The sequence below is a fragment of the Aythya marila genome, assembly GCF_965140915.1.
Source record: "Aythya marila genome assembly, chromosome: Z".
Classification (NCBI taxonomy): Eukaryota; Metazoa; Chordata; class Aves; order Anseriformes; family Anatidae; genus Aythya; species Aythya marila.
Window position 1 is genome coordinate 21,514,815 of NC_139080.1, and position 19,317 is coordinate 21,534,131.

Here is a 19,317-nt window from a genome sequence, read left to right on the forward strand (position 1 = left end):
CCTCTTTTTTCTTGTTCTGATAATGCACGATAAAAAGTTCTCCAAAGAAACTAAAAATCCAGCCAGTATTCTTGAGCATTTACTTAAAAGTTAGGAGCGGCATTATAATCTAACTATAGAGCTATATACTTGTCACTGCTCTCCGTGGGGTTATTTTCTTTTTCCCTTAAAGGTAGATATAATTTTAAAAGGGTTTCAATTTTCTTTATTTTTTTGGGAGCTATGACAGACCTGGAAGTGTTAAGTCTGGCTTTTAGATGCTAATGATATTGATAGGTGGAACATCAGTGTCAGGTTGTGTAGGGTGTAAACAGGAATTTCAGGTCTGGTTTTTATGGAATGTAACTGTAAACTAAGAAGAAAAACTAAAACTCAAAGTATGGCATGGTTTCCATTATGTTGTGTGAGGTAGTTTAGTGTAATTTGCTTTGCACTGTAAGCTTTTTTGAAGATCCACCAAGCTTATGTGGCAGTATGAGGGAAAAGTGGTGAAATTCTTTACCTACAGGACATTTCAAATAATGTGGTATTCTATTATTACATGAAGCACTGGAATTTTTGTATAGGTGGAGTAGTATATGATTGAAAAACATATGCAAGCAGATTCTCTTTTTCGAGAGGAAAATACTGTCTTTGGCATGGTTAAAGTTACAAGATAATGCTGTTTACATTACTGCACCTTACTTAACAAGTATTAGTCAAACCAGTTAAAATACATTGTTCCAATGTGTTACCTTTTTTAAGATAGATATTAGTAGCACTGGCCTAGAAGCCAATGATTAATTTCCTGCAGAAGTAATGACTGCCATCTTTTTGTTTGAGGTAAAAAATGAGTAACAGTCTTTCAATATACTTTTACTGTTGCAAATTTAATTTAAAAAAAAAAAATTAATCATTAGTTACTATTAAAGATCGAATGGAGTAAATCCACGTTAGATTTTCACACTGCCCATTTCTAACTCTATTCTAACTGTCTTTCTCAATTTCTTGTATGGGACATGTTGCCAGTATTTTGTGCTCACACAGATCAGTTTTCTTTTTGTTGAATATGTTGCAATCATTTTGAGAAATACTGTTCTTGGTGGCAATTTCTCAGTCAATTGTTCTTTGCAGTTGTGTTTTGGATACCGTGACTTTCGGAAGTTACATTCAACAGGTTGCTTATTTTTTTTTTTTTTTTGTCCTTGCATAATTCTCATCTTTCAGCTCATCTCTCATAGCAGCAGCTCTCACTTGTCCATACATGGTAGTATGTTCAAGCTTGCTCTGATCTTCCTAGGCTGTTTGGTTGAAAACATTGTACTATTGACACTACTGCAGTTTGCCAAATTTGATGGTGCGTAGATAGAAGAACTGTCAGAACTAAAAGAGTTCTTGTGGATAAATGACCTCTTCATGTAGCTTTAGTAAAACAGCTAAAGAAGGATTCTTTTAAGACTGCTAGTCTTGAATATTTATATACTTGTGGGAAATCTTGAATCTGTAAAAACTTTCACAACAAATTAAATGCCTCTGTTGTACAAGTGTGTTGAAGTTAGTTTTCTCTCAGTCTAGCAGGACTAGTTTTACCCTACTTCTGTGCGTTTGTGGTTTCACAACTGCTACTACTACAAGGCAGGAAAATATGTAATAAGTTGAGATCATGAATTCTTTGGAGAGTACAGTGGTTGAGTGTTTCATTATAATAAAATACATAGTTACAGAAGGGTGAATACAAACTATTTTTTAATAAGAAATCGAATCTTCTGAAATATTTTGCTTTTTGCACACATGCACCACTGCTATCTATCCTACTCATGCTACTCATTCTCTACCTGCCTTAGACTAAAATCAGCATTTTTGGGTGAGTATATTTAGAGATGGGCATTAGAGATGGGCATTCTTTCTCTTGTTCTTCTCAGGCAGTCTCTGCAGGTTGCTACAGGAGGGAGGCTAGTATTGTAATGGCCTGTTTTCAGGCACAATTTGGTCTGTCTTCTGGAAGTGTTACCAGCTTCCTCATCTTACAATTTTTGCACACTTTTGGCTTCTTTAGAAAAGACTTCTTTAATCTGAATGGTATTAAGATATCATTTTCCTGGACACACTTCTGATTTCACAGAGAATTTCTATTTCTGTCTTTTGTGGACTTAATTCTTTGATTTGATTACTTTGGCAGCAACTTGCATAATATTTTTGTTTTAACACTAATAAGTATCTTCAGATTCATATTTCCGGTTTATGAACTAGTTGGAAGAAGATTAAAAACTTTGAAACTGCAAACTGTGGAAGAGTACAACATAGAGTTTAAAATTGTTCTGCCAAAGATCTTAATTTTTTGTTTGTGATTCAGCGCTGAGGAGAAACAATTTTTTGAATAACATGCATGCTTCCTAATTTCTGGTTTGCCTACAACTTCACTATGGAGTTGTGGGTTTTTCTTGCAGTATAATAAAGGAGGATAAAGATACGGTTTTCAACCGTTAAGTTTCAACTAACACTGCAGTGGGTGAATATGTAGCTGGGGCTTCAGTGTCCAGCAGATGTCACTGTTGGATTAGCTATATGGTAAATTCTTCTATCCTCCTGTAGCGGCTAGAGACTACTTGACTCGTATAAATCACATAAAAATGCGCTATACCACTTGAATCCTAATTAGTTTCTTAAATTCTTGTACTTACTATTTGCTGACTTTGCTTGTCAGCATATAAGCTTTTTGTCAGCAACATAAGCTTTTGTATTTGAGGAGTTCATCCTTATGAGTCCTTTTTCTTTTTTTTTTTCTTTCAAATTACTTCTGAAAATAAGGCTTATTATGCAGTTAGTATGTAGAAAGTGTGGGTTAGTATTACAGACTGGCAACTGAGATCAGACAACAGGAAGTGGTAGTGTTGGTGTGTTTAATCTCTGTTTCTAGCTACTAGACTTCATTTGAGATGTGATAATTGAATGCATGCATCTAAATCACAGCGATATGAGGTAAAAAATTCCTAAATAACCTTGACTGAGGTATGCAAGAAACAGATTTCTAGGTATCATCAGTAAATAAAAGAGCATTTCTTTTTCCTTGTTATATAATCAAATACCACCAAGGAATTTTGGAAAGCATTTTTTCCTGTCCAGAAATTAAAAGGAGTTATGTGGCTCATAAGAAGTCTGGAGCAGTAGGGGAGTGATACGATATTTTGTAACCTGAATTCATAAAGAAGCATAAAGATAATTTAAAGCTTTACTTGAGTGAAAATTGACCTTTATGGCTTACAGTTTGTCCTTACTTCTTTTCCTTGCATTTTGTAGAATCGTAGAATCACAGAATGGTTTGGGTTAGAAGGGACCTTAAAGACCATCTAGTTCCAACACCCCTGCCATGGGCAGGGACACCTTTCACCAGATCAGATTGCCCAGGACCCCATCCAGTCTGGCCTTGAGCCCTTTCAGGGATGGGGCACCCACAGATTCTCTGGGCAACTTGTACCAGCGCTTCACTGTGCTCACAGTACAAAGAATTTCTTCCCAATATATGATCTAAATCTACCCTATTCAAGTTTAGAGCTGTTCCTGCTTGCTCTATCACTACACGCCCTTGTAAGAAGTACATCTTCAGCTTTCCTGTAGGTCCCCTTTAGGTACTGGAAGGCTGCTGTAAGGTGTCCCTGGAGCCTTCTCTTCTCCAGGCTGAACACCCCCAACTCCTTCAGCATGTCCTTACAGGACTGGTACTCCAGCCCTTTGATCATTTTTGTGGCCTTCCTCTGGACTTGCTCCAACAGCTCCAAGTCCTCATGTTTGGGGCCCCTGAGTTGAATACAGCACTCCAGATGGGGTCTCTCAAGAGCAGAGCAGAGGGGGAGAATCACCTCCCTTATCCTGCTAGCCACAGTTTTTATGCAGCCCAGAAAGCCAACTTTGTCCTGGGCTGTAAGCATACATTGTTAGCTCATGTTTAGGTTCTCTTTAACCAAAACCCCCAGGTCGTTTCCCTGAGGGCTGCTCTCAATCCATTATCTGTTTAGCCCATGCTTATGATTGCCCTGACAGAATTGTAGGATTTTGCACTTGGCCTTGTTGTTGCGTGATGTTGCTGCAGGCAAGCCTTGAACTGCATGAAGATCATATGGGCCCACCTCTCAAGCCTTAGCATGCTTTTGAGGCGGGTCACCTCCTTTTCAATCAGCTCCTTATTTACCAAGTGCCTTAGCATAGTTTGTGGGAGGATGTGCTTCCTAATGTTGCCTGGCACGGTGGTGAGATTGATGAGCCTGTAGTCCTCCAGGTGCAAGACTTCGTACTCGGTGTTGTTGAACTGCACAAGGTTCACATGGGCCCACTTTTCAAACCTGTCAAGGTTCCTTGGTATGGCATCTGTTTCTGCCATCAGATCAACTGCACCACACAGTGTGGTGCCGTTGTCAAACTTGGTGACGGTGCACTCAATCCCGATCAAGTCAATGTTCCTGACAAAGATGTTAAATAAAACCACTCCCAGTACTGACCCCTGCGGAACACCACTTATCACTTCAGTTGTCTCCACCTGGACAGTGAACTATTCACTACAACTTTTTGAATGCAGCCACCCTTTTTGAATCCAGCACATCAATTCCTTATTGGAGTGGTTCCTCTGCCAAATCCAATTTGGAGACAAGGATGTCGTGTGGGACAGTGTCAAATGCGTTGCACAAGTCCAGGCAGAGCATGTCAGTTGCTCTTCCCCGTCTACCAAAGCTATAACTGCCACGACTTGTTAAACATGATTGAGAGTGGCTTAGAAACTTCATCCACCAGTTCCTTTAGGTCCGTTGGTTACATCTCATCAGGTGCCATGGACTTGTGCTCCTCATTCTCCCTGCCCCTTCCTTTGCCTTCTGCAACTTGGGTGGTGTGCCTAGAGCACTTCCTGGTGCAGATTGAGGCAAAAAAGTCATGGAGTACCTCAGCCTGCTGCATTTCACGTGTAACCAGGTCTCCCATTTCCTTCTTGAGGAAGTTTTCCCTAATCTTCCTTTTATCAGGGATGTACTTGTAGAAGTTCTTGTTGTTCTTGACATCCCTGGCCATATTCAATTCTACCTGGGCTTAAGCTGTCCTAATCTGACCCCTGGCTGCTCAGACAGTGTCTCTGTGTTCCTCTCTCATTACTTGTCCACCCTCTGTAAGCAATGTAATTTTCTTCCTTTAGTAGTTTCTTAGTTCAGTAAGTTGAAGAGGATTATTGCTTTTGTATTTGATTGCCTTATTCTTAGCACCTTTTTGTTGTGATCCACTAGCATATGTGGATCATATATAGGCCAAGTCATGCTTCAGTCATAATTGTCATAGTAATAACTGTATAGTAACTCCTTAATAGCAACCAGTTTATGTAGCTCTTTTCCTTAATATAGCTGTGTACCCTACTGTATATGTGAACTTTGTCTTTTGCCTCTTGGGTTTGCAGAGATCACAATAAAACCTGATTTCAAAGGGCTTCATAAAAACGTGGTTGTTTCACTGTTCCCTCTCTTTTCAAATACCTTGAGATAGTGAATATGCAGTGAATACAGTGAATATGCTCTTGATAGTCTATCAAGCTGAAATACATGAGTTTCAAGAACATGGTGTGTAAAACTAATTTTTAGCATTTGTGCAACTGAATTTGACTGAAAAAAGATCAGCTTCTGTGTCCATTAATAATGACAAAATAATTCTAAATATGAATTAGTAGTTGGGTTTTATTGAAAATGAAATGATATTCTAATAATTGTATCCTGACAGTGCTCTTTCTGAAGAGGAAAAAACTACGTTGCGTGCTGGACTTATTGCCAACTTTAATGAGCCAGTGAACCAGGTTAGTGATGAATGGGTAATTATTACTGTCCTAGCAAATGCTTGTATTGGTGTATAATTTGGTTTCTTTATTTACAGAGTGTACAAGAATAATAAGGAAGTTGACAAGTTGCAATTTATGTGTTGCCTATCAGAATGTTTTTCTATGTATCATAATTCAGTGTGGTCTCTTTTGTTTTTTTTTGTTTGTTTGGTTTGTTTGTTTGTTTTTGTTGCAGTGACAGCTCATGTTGCCCCTTAATGTTTATGCAGCTGCTTGGTGAAATGATTCAGGGAATGGGTGTAGCTCAAAAATAACCCTCTCCCTGCTCCTTTGTGACTTACTTTTTTCAGATGTATCTGTTCTCTCAGTTTGATCTGACTCCTATTATAGCCATACACGGAAGTGTGGTGGCGTTGGTGTAGCAGGAATGAGCTGTTGAAAAAGCTGCTGCATAAACCTGCCTAAGCAGTATTGCTGTCACGTGTCCAATCACAACATTAATTTATTTAAATAAGCATGGTAAAGATTCAGTATGATGTTGTCTTGCCTTACATAATTTAAAGTGACTAATATTAAGCTACTGTTTTGATTAGAATAAGGGTTTATTGTTAAATTGAGTGTAGAGCTAATGCTAAGGGTTCAAAATATGCATAGATGAATCAGTCTTCCTTCTGCTACAGTATTCTTGCTCATAGATTGAGATTCCGAAATGAAGTTATTAGATAATATTTTAAGTTAGGTCTCAAAGAACTTGGAAGACAAAACATAGATGTGATTTGCAAAAGGTAAAACTTAAACAGAAAAGGTACAGGAAACAAGCTTTCATTCTGCAGATAGAAGTTAAAAACTGAACTATTGAATTCCTTCATGGGATTACTGCTATTCATAGGATTACAGCAATATATCAGAGTAATTTATGCTTCGTAGAACTCATTTGTGCAGTGATAAGTTTGAGTAGAATTTAGTTTTTATTTCAAATATTTTTTTTAAATGCCAGTAGGCATAGGAATTGATAAATTTTTCATATAAGTACGATTTTAATGTAAAAGTATGACCAAATATTACTTGTTTCTCTTTCAACCAGAAGAAACTATGAAGTGTTTCATGCTGGACCATAATGTGTGCATCATTTATGGTATTACTAGGTAGTGCAGAGTTTAGCATATACTTCATTTTAAAGTGACTATTTTAAACCTTTTGAACTGCCATTTATTATTATTTATAAGAATGTGAATTTATGTATTTATCTGTGTCTGTATGACACTGTCAGGGTTCAGTCTTTTAAGATGTGGAGGGGTTTATTTTATGCCAGCACTGTGTTCCTAAGTGTTTGCCCAGGCAGTTGTTGTGATATTGGAAGTGTATTTATAGACTTTATTGATGCTTATTCAAAGCATGCAGTGTGATTCATGAACCACAGATAAGCCACGCAGAATTTCGTGTTATGTATTCTGCACATTGTTTGCTAATATGTTTTGATGTTAAGGTTCTTGGGGCACGCATAGTTGGCAGTTGCAGAAAGGTATTTCAGTCCATTTCCCTTACTTTCCTATCATCCAAACTGTGCTATAGGTGTCTTTGTGTTTCCTTTCAGAGGCAATGTTCATTTAGTCCCTTCTCTGAGAAGCCTGAAATTTGGTATCTTGTGTTCTTCGAGAGTACCATTTTTTTTAGTCACAGATACTTCATAACAGTTCCTTGTGCTTTCTGCATCATTAAGGGTAGGAAAAATATAACTGTTTTATGTATAAAAATGAAAACAAAAACAAAAAAAAAAGTACCTCAGCATATAGGAATTAGACATGGAATTGTGATGACTTCCTCTGACTTCAGGGGAGGGGAGGAAGAAAAATAGAACGTATGTTGGGAGCATAATTTCCATGCCCTCTGATTATATTAACATATGGAGGGCACAGTGAAATAAAATGCTCCTTGAAGTGTGATGTCAGATTTTTTTTCTACTTAAATAGCCAATACCTCAAGACAAAAGTACTTTTAGCATCCCTGATGCTAAGTGTTAGCATCAGGTTCCTTGTGTCATATCTGGAAAAGAGTTTATTTGCTCCCTCCTGCCAATCAACATCACTTGATCTAAGAGTAAATAAATCTCCTACATTTTCTTTGCAAACTTTGACATCAGCTTTCTGAAGAAAGCTCCCTTAGCAAGCAGGCAGCAATGAATATTGTAGAGATTTTTGTGGGGGTGTTCAGACTTCATGTTTAACACCTAAGGAAGCAGTAAAGGGCATGGTTATTACCTCTTATGCCCTTAAGTTGCTGAAATTATGTTTGATAACATCAGAAGGTAACTTCTAGTGCAGTGGTTGTTGTAAGGGTGGGAACAATGGCTTCATTAGGGTTATCTGATGAATGGCCTTTTCAGTGTGAAAAAGAAAACAGACACAGCCTGATAGATGAGGGGCTGACAGGCAATGCCACACACCAAAAGTCTGCAGCCACTGACTGGTGGGCAATTAAGGAACTCCAGGCATGGCTCTGAAGAGAGTCAACCTGGACTTAGTAAGGGATTAGAACTGGGAAAGAACAACATCATGAGGTTTAGGGTATTTGGGATGAGGGTATGTGAAACTATGCAAAGCTTATTAAGAAATGTTTAGAGGGAGAAGTAAAGTGAGGAATAGGCAGGAAAGTGTATAGGAGGGGCCAGCCCTGTAAACCACAGCTGGTCAATACCCTTGTCTGAACAAGTGCTGTGCTTGATCACTACAGTCTGTCCTATTTTCAGGTTAAATCCCTTCTTGGATATCTTTTGGTGTAATCTTACTCTCTTACATGTGTGCACTGCAAGGGATAGGTACCAGTTAATAGTGAAACTGGTGTGTTTGGTGCCAGCAACTGAAGTTGGAGGGTGAAGTTGTCCCTGGCCTGTGCTATGAGGATCTGGAGCAGGAGAGAGCTATTTGGTTGGGACTGTTGGTTGTAGACTAGGTGCCAGTAGATGGAGGGAAAGAAAGACTCTGTCTAAAAGTTAAAAATCACATACAGGGATAGCAGAAATAAGGGTGATTGGTATTCAGAATTCTATTTTTTTTTTTTTTTTTTTGCAGGAAGTGCTAGAAAAGATGATTAACTAAAAAGTGCTTCCCAAGTATCTGATTCTTCATTAACATGATTTCTAGAACAAATGACTTGAGTGATCTTTATGTAAAATTTAAACAGTTTAGTGAGCTTTAGTGAGCTCAACTTTTTATGTAATATTTAATCTGATCATAAAATTGAAGATTGAAGTACAGTTTTTTTCCACTCTGTTTGTGTTCTGCAAACTTTAAAATAGCTTAAGGGGGAAGAAAACCGCAAACTCTGTCAATCTGTACTACCTTATTTTTAATCCAGGTTTTATTTGACTTAAATTCTGCGGTGTCTGTTTTCTAAATGATTTTGACATTGTGGTACCTGTATTTATTTATTTTTTTCTTTTTTTGCAGATAGCAACTCAGATCTCTGTGCTAATAGCTAAAGTTGCCAGGGTGGACTGCCCGAGGCAATGGCCAGAACTGATACCCACTCTTCTAGAATCTGTGAAAGTCCAAGATGATCTTCGGCAACATAGAGCATTACTTACCTTTTATCATGTTACAAAGACCCTGGCATCCAAACGGCTTGCTGCAGATAGGAAGCTTTTCTATGATGTAAGTAATGTGGTGCAGTATTGTATAGTATAGGCAAACAGCTTGTCTTATATGATTGCTGCTTCCCTGTGTTTAGTGGGTGCTGAATTAATGGCAGGTATGTTGACTTTTATGTCTGCCTTTTGAAGCAGAAAAACTCTTACTTTGGTGGTTATATGTACAATATGAAATATTTTAAAGTCAATTCCTCTGTGAAATGTTTTTGAGATTTTTATTAACTTTGTGTGTGACAAATATTTTTATAATGTGACTCATGTTTATGACTTGGATGGTTTTTTATAACAACTTGTGTTAAGAAGCAGAGTATGATCTGCAGCACAATCTGTGCAAATCAGCCTTTTGTTGTCAGGCCGTAAAGCAGATGTTATATATAACGTGCAGTGTTTCTGGAAGATTGCTCTGGATTCAAAACTCAACAGTTTAAACAGTGCCGAATTTTAGATTTCCATACCTCAATATTTTTTCCTTTATTATTAGTGGAAGTGTGTTCATGATGACAGGGCTTTTATTAGATCAACTTCTTTTTCCATTTTCATTCCGTGAATGAAAATGCGAAGTCTAGTCTCATCCAGTTCGTAATCTCCATTGTAACAGTCCACTGATTAGAACACAGATTTGTCTTCAGCTGAATCTCCAGTCCAGTTCGGAGTTAGGCAATGATACAGTACAGATAACTGATCTTTTCCAGGAATGTTGCGTTTCAAATTTCAAAATTTTAGTTTGTTTCTTGATTTAAAAAAAAAAAAAAAAAAGCTTATCACACAAGTATTGAAGAATGCTTCTGAAGGTTTATTTATCTATGTGGAAATAACTTGCCTTGTTGTGAGATCATCAAGGTGAAATGAAGTCAGCAGGAGCTTGAGGGACTGAAGGCTGATTCCTGTAATAGGACAGAACTGAGATTATACGTTTCTGTGAGGGGTTTGTGTGTGTCTTCCTCCCTCAGACATACATGTATATAGATACAGATGAATATAATCCCTATATAGGAAATACTTATATTTAATTTTTGTAATCTGTTAGACCATTATACATGACCTGAGTACTTGTACAATACAGGTTTTGGTAGATTCAGTTTTTTATTTGAAAGTAATGAAGAAAGAGCAAGATAATTACTTGTTTTCTAGCACTCTCCTAAAAGAAGCAGCTGTGAATGTTGCTGATGCATATGGAGATAGGGAAAAAACAAACAAAAAACAACAACAAAAAAAAAAAAAAACAAAAAAAAAAAACAAAAAAAAAACCTGAACTTCAAAGCTTCATCTACATAAATAGTCAAATCTCAGTACAGAGGCAGAACAGAATAAATAAGTCATAAGGTGTAGTATTGTTAAAGTTGTCTTGTCCAAAGGTACCTGTGCAGTTTTTCAGCCATTTCACAAGATTCAAAAAGAGCTCAGATACCTTCAATCATATTTCACTTGTTTCCAACAAACTCATTAAGTTTGTGTGACCTTCTTTCTTGTGGAATACCATTTTTCCAGCACGGCACTTTCTTTATGTATTATTTTGTTGTTGGAGAAAGAAAACTTCAGGTGTGAAGAAAAGGCATATAACATTTTTTTAAAAATTTATGGGGAGGGCATTTCATATCCAAAATACAATTGAAATTTCCTAACCTTTAGGCACAGTTTAAGTCTTTACATTTAAACATTTGTTGTTTTTTTAATTTTTTGATAAGTTCAATACCTAGAGTTCTTCTATCATCTGATTTGAAATTAACAAATATTAGTGCGTTCAGTTTCACTGTGAAGAAAAATAAACAGCTCTGAACTCTGTATGTGCAGAGTTTTTTTAATGTTATGTGGAAAAAGGAGATCTTTTGAGCATCTGGCACTATGGTATTCATACTTTATGATTTTAACAGCAGCAAAACTGGTCAACTTTGCAGTTTGCTTCTTCTGTCTCCTGGTAAAGGGAATTTTTCTGTCTCCTGGTAAGGGAAACTACAGGCCTGTCAGTTTGACCTCAGTACCAGGGAAGCTCATGGAGCAGATCCTCTTGACAGTCATCACGCAGCACTTGCAGGGCAAACAGGCGATCAGGCCCAGTCAGCATGGCTTTATGAAAGGCAGGTCCTGCTTGACGAACCTGATCTCCTTCTATGACAAAGTGACGCGCTGGGTGGACGAGGGAAAGGCTGTGGATGTGGTCTACCTTGACTTCAGCAAGGTTTTTGACACCGTCTCCCACAGCATTCTCCTCAAGAAACTGGCTGCTCTTGGCTTGGACTGGCGCACGCTTCGTTGGGTTAGAAACTGGGTGGATAGCTGGGCCCAAAGAGTCGTGGTAAATGGAGCCAAGTCCAGTTGGAGGCCAGTCACTAGTGGAGTCCCCCAGGGCTCGGTGCTGGGGCCGGTCCTCTTTAATATCTTCATCGATGATCTGGATGAGGGGATCGAGTGCACCCTCAGTAAGTTTGCAGATGACACCAAGCTATGCGCATGTGTCGATCTGCTTGAGGGTAGGAAAGCTCTGCAGGAGGATCTGGATAGGCTGGACCGATGGGCTGAGGTCAACTGCATGAAGTTCAACAAGGCCAAGTGCCGGGTCCTGCACCTGGGGCGCAATAACCCCAAGCAGAGCTACAGGCTGGGAGAGGAATGGTTGGAGAGCTGCCAGGCAGAGAAGGACCTGGGAGTGATGGTGGATAGTCGGCTGAATATGAGCCAGCAGTGTGCTCAGGTGGCCAAGAAGGCCAACGGCATCCTGGCTTGTATCAGGAACAGTGTGACCAGCAGGGCTAGGGAGGTGATCGTCCCCCTGTACTCGGCTCTGGTGAGGCCGCACCTCGAGTACTGTGTTCAGTTTTGGGCCCCTCACTACAAGAAGGACATGGAGGTGCTTGAGCGGGTGCAGAGAAGGGCGAAGAAGCTGGTGAGGGGCCTGGAGAACAAGTCCTAGGAGGAGCGGCTGAGGGAGCTGGGCTTGTTCAGCCTGGAGAAGAGGAGGCTCAGGGGCGACCTTATTGCTCTCTACAGGTACCTTAAAGGAGGCTGTAGCGAGGTGGGGGTTGGCCTGTTCTCCCACGTGCCTGGTGACAGGACGAGGGGGAATGGGCTAAAGTTGAGCCAGGGGAGTTTTAGGTTAGATGTTAGGAAGAACTTCTTTACTGAAAGGGTTGTGAGGCATTGGAACAGGCTGCCCAGGGAAGTGGTGGAGTCACCATCCCTGGAAGTCTTCAAAAGACGTTTAGATGTAGAGCTTAGGGATATGGTTTATTGGGGACTGCTAGCGTTAGGTCAGAGGTTGGACTTGATGATCTTGAGGTCTCTTCCAACCTAGAAATTCTGTGATTCTGTGATTCTCTGAATTCACATTAAGTGGCAGGTGATTTCTCTTGGACAGGTTATTATTTCTCATAATAAGAGCCATGCTAAATATTTTTACAGCATTTGAGTGTCCGCACTTCAGAACTTTTGTATCTTTTGAAACAAGAGGACAAGGTTACTTACCCTAATTCTTTGTATTACTTTTGTGTATTGATCATCTGAACAAGGTACATAGCTATATTGGAAAAGATATCGTGAATAGCTGCAAATCCGTGAAAACATCAATTACATTATTTTTTCCAATTTCTTATGTTTTTTGGGCCTTCTCCAAACTGGCCTTGAACACCTCCAGGGATGGGGCATCCAGAGCTTCTCTGGGCAACTTGTGCTACTGCCTCACCTCCTGCTGAGTGAGAAGAATTTTCTCCTAACATCTATAGTCGAAATCTCTCCTCTTTAAGTTTAAAAACGTTCCTTCTTGTCCTAGCATTATTTGCCTGAGGAAAAAGTTACTCTCCATCCTTTTTATAAGCTCCCTTTAAGTAATGAAAAGCTGCAATGAGGTCTCCCTTGGAGCCTTCTCTTCTTCAGGCTGAACAGCCCTACCTCTCTCAACCTGTCTTCACAGGAGGTGCTCCAGGCCTCTGATCATCATTGTGGCCCTCCTCTGGACTCGGACTCACTTTAACAGCTCCACATCCTTGTGCTGGGGACCTCAGACCCAGATGTAGGACTCCAAGTGGGGCCTCACAAAAACAGAGCAGAGGAGCACAATCCCCTCCTTCCACCTGCTGGCCACTCCTCTGTTGATGCAGCCCAGGATGTGGTTGGCTGTCTGTGCTGCAAATGCACGTTGCCAGCTCGTGTTGAGCCTTTTGGACCCCCAGGTCCTTCTCTGCAGGGCTGCTCTCACTATGTGTCTGTACTTCTGTCTGGAATTGCCCCAGCCCAGGGACAATGTTGCTGTCATCAGTGCACCTTGCACTTGGACTTGTTGAACCTCATTAGGATCACATGGTCCCACTTCTCCAGCCTGTCCAGGTTCCTTTGGATGGTATCTCTTCCTTCTGTTTTATCAATTTCACCACTCAGCTTGCTGAGAGTGCACTCGATCCCACTGTCATTATGATGTTGATAAAGATAGTAAACAGCACTAGTCCCAAAACAGGCCCTTGAGGGTCACCACTCATCACCAGCCTCCACCTGGACATAGAGCTATTGACCACCACTCTCTGGCTGTGCCCATCAAGCTGATTCCTTATCCACTGAATGGTCCACCTTTCAAATCCATCTCTCTCCAAGTTGTAGATCAGGATTTCATGCGGGACCATGTCAAAGACCTTACAGAAGTCCAGGTAGATATTGGTTGATCTTCCCGTGTCAACTAATGCAGTCATATTGTTATAGAAGGCCACCAGATCTGCTTTTCACTTACAGTGGGAGGCACATTGCTCCCCCAACCCCTGCCCAGTGTTTCAGGGACTCAAGAGATGTGGGAAGCCTGACTGGCAGTGAAGTCTGAGGTAAAGAAGTTGCTGGGTACCTCATCCTTCTCCATGTCTATTGTCATCAGTCCTCCTCTCTCGTTTATCAGAGGGGGCATGCTGTCCTTGGCCTTCCTTTTCTGGCCAATGTATGTATAGAATCCCTTCTTGTTATTCTTTGCATCCCTTGCCAAGCTCAGTTCCATCCATGCCTTGGCTTTCTTGATCCCATCCCAGCACACCCAGACAGCATCCCTATGCTCTCCCCAGGCCACGTGTCCCTGTTTCCACTGCCTGTGCATTTCCTTCTTGTGCCTCAGTCTGACCAGCAGGTCCTTGCTCAGCCACCCTGGTTTCCTGCTGTTCCTTCTTGCTTTCTTATGCATTTACGATGATCTTGCATATTTATTCTTCAGCTTATATCTCTTACTACTACCACAATCACACTTTGTCTGCTTTATCGACTAAGGGAATTTAAATTAGCCTAGCCCCATGATGAGGTCTTTAGGTAATGCAAATTACCTAAAGTAAAAGTAAAGTAATGCAAATTACAATTGCCATTTGAATGACTTCAGATGTTAAAAGTATGTGGTGGGTCTTCCTATTGGATGGTATACATTTGTGGTTCTCTTTCTCCCCGTTATTGTTAATAAAGCAATTGCTATTTTGAAAACCATCAAGCATTCTATATTTTAAATGATTTGAGGTGAATCCAGGGTTTGCAGATATCATGGTTATAAGTTTCAGTGTAAGCATTGTTCAATACTATTTTGCTTAGCTATATGCATGTAACTACTACGTGTTTTCACAGTGTAATTTGATTCAGATGTTACCTGTAGTGTAAGACAAGTAGTTTAAATCTTGTGAGAAAGAAGGCAATAAGAACAGCTGGAATTTTTTTGAAGCTTCCTACTCTGTTGTAGACCTGTGGCTAGAGTTAGTGAAGATCAGGTAAGAAAGGAGGCCTAGATAGTTAGTTTTAAAGCGATAGTGGTAGGACAAGTAGTCAGGGATGCAAATGAGTCAGTCACAGCATACTCAAATTAAGACGAGAAATGTTTCTGGAAAACAGCGTTAGGTCAGTACAACTTGGTACACCAAAGTGTACCAATGAGTGAAACATTCAAACACCAAAGTGTTTGAATGAGTGAAACACTGTTGCTTAGAAGAAGATGGATTATACTTCTTATACAAGAAGATGGATTAAGTAATAGTCTCAACTGCCATTTAAAATTTATGAATATATTGTAATACATTCAGGAAATAAAATATGCTGTTGATCTTTTGCAGCTTGCATCTGGTATTTATAGCTTTGCGTGTTCCTTGTGGAATCATCATACAGATACATTCCTACAACAAGCTTGTAGAGGGGATGAAGCTGCTGCTACAAATTCCTTAGAAAGAACCTTGTTATCATTGAAAGGTAATAATACAGAATAATTATTTAATAATGAGTATTTAATAGTAATATAATAATAATTTAATAATGAAATAAGTTTCTTCACACCTGATGATTAACAGTTAAAGAGTAAACAGAATACCCGTAATGTACAGAATTCTAAATTATTTCAGGAATCACGTTAGGTATGATAGAGGTATCCAAAGGCCCGAAATTTATGTATTTTTTTAATTTGGAAATTGGAAGAAATGCACAGCAACTAATCACGTTCTGAAATCTGAACATGAGAAATATCTACACAACTAACTTCTTTTTTCCTAGTGCTTCGTAAACTAACAGTCCATGGGTTTGTAGAACCTCATCGAAGTGCAGAGGTGATGGTAAGTAATATACATCTGTTTCTAATTGTAAAATCTCTTGTCATTATTTCAGGTGTTACAGCAATGTTTAAAGATGGCTGAAAGACACATTTTTGTTTTGTAAAGGAAATTAAAGTAATACTCTATCAAAGTTGCCCTCCTGTAAGTTAAGGATCATCAGACCCTAGATAGATCCTAGATACTGTGACATCAATGGCAAGATGTCTTTGGGGAAAGAAAAAACAAAAAACAAAAAACAAAAAACCTTAAAAAGTGTCCCATCCAGTTTGTGTCATGTGATAATAGCATCTCTCTCTCTACTGATAGATTTCAAGTGTACTCTTCCCCCCATCATTTGAAAAGATGTTTTTAATTTAATGATGAATGTAATGGTGTATATATCCATGATAGATTTTCTCTGATTATGAGATGAAAGCCTGTGGTATGCAGCCCATCTAGGGCAAAAACAAAAATAAGAAAATGAAATCCAAACCTCTCCTTCACCTCAAAACACTTCAATTTGCTGAAAAAGTTGGGTACCTAATAGCTACATCCTAAACTGTGAAGTAGAGAACAGTTATACCTGCCATATTACATGCTGAGTTCAAGAGGAAAGATTGTAAAGCAGGAGTCTGTATTTACAGACTCCTCTTTCTATTGGAGGTATTATGCTATTTGTGTGGTGCTAACAAAGATCATCTGCTAGCTAGCTAATTACTTGTTTCATGATGAAATTGCTTGTCCATTAAAATTAATTACTTAATTGAAAGTGATCCTGGGATGTCTGAGCCATTAACGTGTATGTTTGGCTCAACTCTCTTTTCATAACACAGTGCAAAATGAGCTTAATCTATAGACACATATACTGTTATTACATTTTTCAGGGTTTTCTACATGCAGTGTTTGAACGGCTAAAACAGTTTCTGGAGTGTAGTAAGTATCTTAATCTTTCCTTGTGTTGTTTAAATATTAGAAATTGGATGAAAGAGTAATACAGTTCTATCAAAATATTTTTTTATAAATGCAGAGTTGTTATTTTAAATGGTGCTGAAACTGCACAGGAAAGACTTAAATAACTTTTTTTTGCTTTTGTATTGAAAGACTAAAACCCCACCAAAATCATACCCAGTGTTACAATGTCTATTTTGGGGAGAAGAAAATCTTAACCCATGGAGTGACAAAGTATGCATACTCAAATATGTAGATATTACAGAAACACACATCTTGAATATTCTTTTTGTTTTTCATATTTCCTTGAGTCTACTATATATTTTGGTAACTGTCAAGTGGGAAATAATTACCACATTCGGCTATATGTACTTTATGCCTGGCAGAATAGTACTCTTAGGCAGACAACCACAACCATGGGTTAACACAGTCAACAGAAGTATAAGCATAATTGGCAAGTGTTACTGCTTTTGCAGGGAAGTTACCTAAAGCAGGTAAAAAAAAAAAAAAAAAAAAGAGAAGCTCACTGGTATTGCATCTGAACTGACTGCTTTTCTGCTCACTTGCAGTAGGCCTGCAAAGCCATTCATTCATTTAATTCACCCATAGTGCAAACCATTCTTTAATTTGAAGCTTGTCAGGCCACTCTCTCAGGATTCAACAGTTTTTTTTTTCCAATGTTTGATGTCTGAACTGAATAGAAATACTTTTTTGATACTAATGAAAGTAGTTGGCTCCAGAACTTGTACTTAGGTGAGAAGCGCTGATCTGGACTCTGAACCTTGTTTATATGAAAGCTTACAGAAACTTCCATTCTGCACAATGCCAAAACATTTTTTTAATTTTTTTTTTGTCTTCTAAAATATGATCTTCTATAATACAAGCTTCTCTGCATGCAACTGTTTGCCCTGTCTGCTGTGCTGTAATCACGCACTTTCTGCCCCTTCTTTCATTGTTGGCTATATAATCTCCTGGCATAAACTGAATGACTTTTAAGGCGATCCCATCTTGATGCTTTATGGTTGTCATAGGATTTAGATGTCCTAAGATAAGAAATGAGCTGAGGCTTACTACACTTTGGTTTCTATAGAATCACAGAATGGTTTGGGTTGGAAGGGACCTTAAAGATCATCGAATTCCACCCTCCTATCATGGGCAGGGACACCTCTCACCAGACCAGGTTGCCCAAAGCCCCATCCAGCCTGGCATTGAGCACTTCGAAGGATGGGGCATCCACAGCTTGTCTGGGCAACCTTTCTCAGTGCCTCATCACCCTCTGAATAAAGAATTTCTTCCTAATATCAAATCTAAACCTACCACCTTAAAGCCATTCCTCGTTGTCCTATCACTCCAGTCACTCCAAGACAGAGGTTCCTCCCCAACTCTCCCGTAGGCCCCCTCCAGTTACTGGAAGTCTGCTGTAAGGTCTCCCTGGAGCCTTCTCTTCTTCAAGCTGAACAACCCTAACTCTCTCAGCCTGTCCTCACAGGAGAGGTGCTCCAGTTCATTCTCATGGTCCTCCTCTGGACTTGCTTCAAGAGCTCCATGCCTTTGTGCTAGGGGCTCCAGAGTGCTTTTGGGAGGGGTCTCATGAGAGCAGAGCAGAAGGCCAGAATCACCTCTCTTACCCTGCTGTCCCTGCTTCTTTTGACGCAGCCCAGGATATGGTTGGCTTTCTGGGCTGCAAGTGCAGATTGCCAGCTTATGTCAAGCTTCTTGTCCACCAAACCCCCCCAGGTCCTTCTCAGGGCTGTTCTCAATCCGTTGTCCACCCAGCCTGTATTTGTACTTAGGATTGCCCTGGCCCAAACGCAGGACCTTGCACTTGACCATGTTGAATTCCATGAGGCTTGTACAGGCCCACCTCTCAGGCCTGCCCAGGTACCTCTGAATGGTATCCCTTCCCTCCAGCATGTGGACCCCACCCCTCATCTTGGTGTCATCTGCAAACTTGGTGAGGGTGCACTCAATTCCACTGTCCATGTCACTGGCAAAGATGTTAGTGCCAGTCCCAATACTGACCCCTGAGCAACACCACTCATTACTGATCTCTACCTGGACAGTGAGCCATTGACCGCAACTCTTTGAGTGCAACCATCTAAGACTTATCCACCGAGTGGTCCATCTGTCAAATCCATGTCTCTCCAATTTAGGGACAAGAATATTGTGTGGGACAGTGCTAAATGCTTTGCACAAGACCAGGTAGATGATGTCAGTTGCTGTTCCCCTATCTACCACAGCTGTAACTCCATCATAGAAGACCGGATTTCTCAGGGATGATGTGCCCTTAGTGAAGTCATGGTGGCTGTCACCAGTCACCTCCTTATTTTCCATGTGCCTTAGTGCAGTTTGCAGGAGGATGTGCTTCTTGATGTTGCCTGGCACAGAGGTGAGACTGACTGGCCTGTAGTCCTTACCAGTAA

At 39.8% G+C, this 19,317-nt stretch overlaps 1 protein-coding gene across 3 annotated transcripts in view; it reads left to right on the plus strand.

The window, feature by feature from the left end:
* Positions 1-19,317, plus strand: part of IPO11 (importin 11) — a 98,116-nt gene that overhangs the window by 13,130 nt on the left and 65,669 nt on the right. For all 3 annotated transcript variants that reach the window (XM_082782870.1, XM_082782869.1, XM_082782871.1), the window contains exons 6-10: positions 5,728-5,800; positions 9,229-9,432; positions 15,479-15,611; positions 15,909-15,967; positions 16,831-16,879. In XM_082782870.1, the coding sequence (XP_082638996.1) occupies positions 5,728-5,800; positions 9,229-9,432; positions 15,479-15,611; positions 15,909-15,967; positions 16,831-16,879 (518 nt within the window). The remainder of the gene's footprint in view (positions 1-5,727; positions 5,801-9,228; positions 9,433-15,478; positions 15,612-15,908; positions 15,968-16,830; positions 16,880-19,317) is intronic.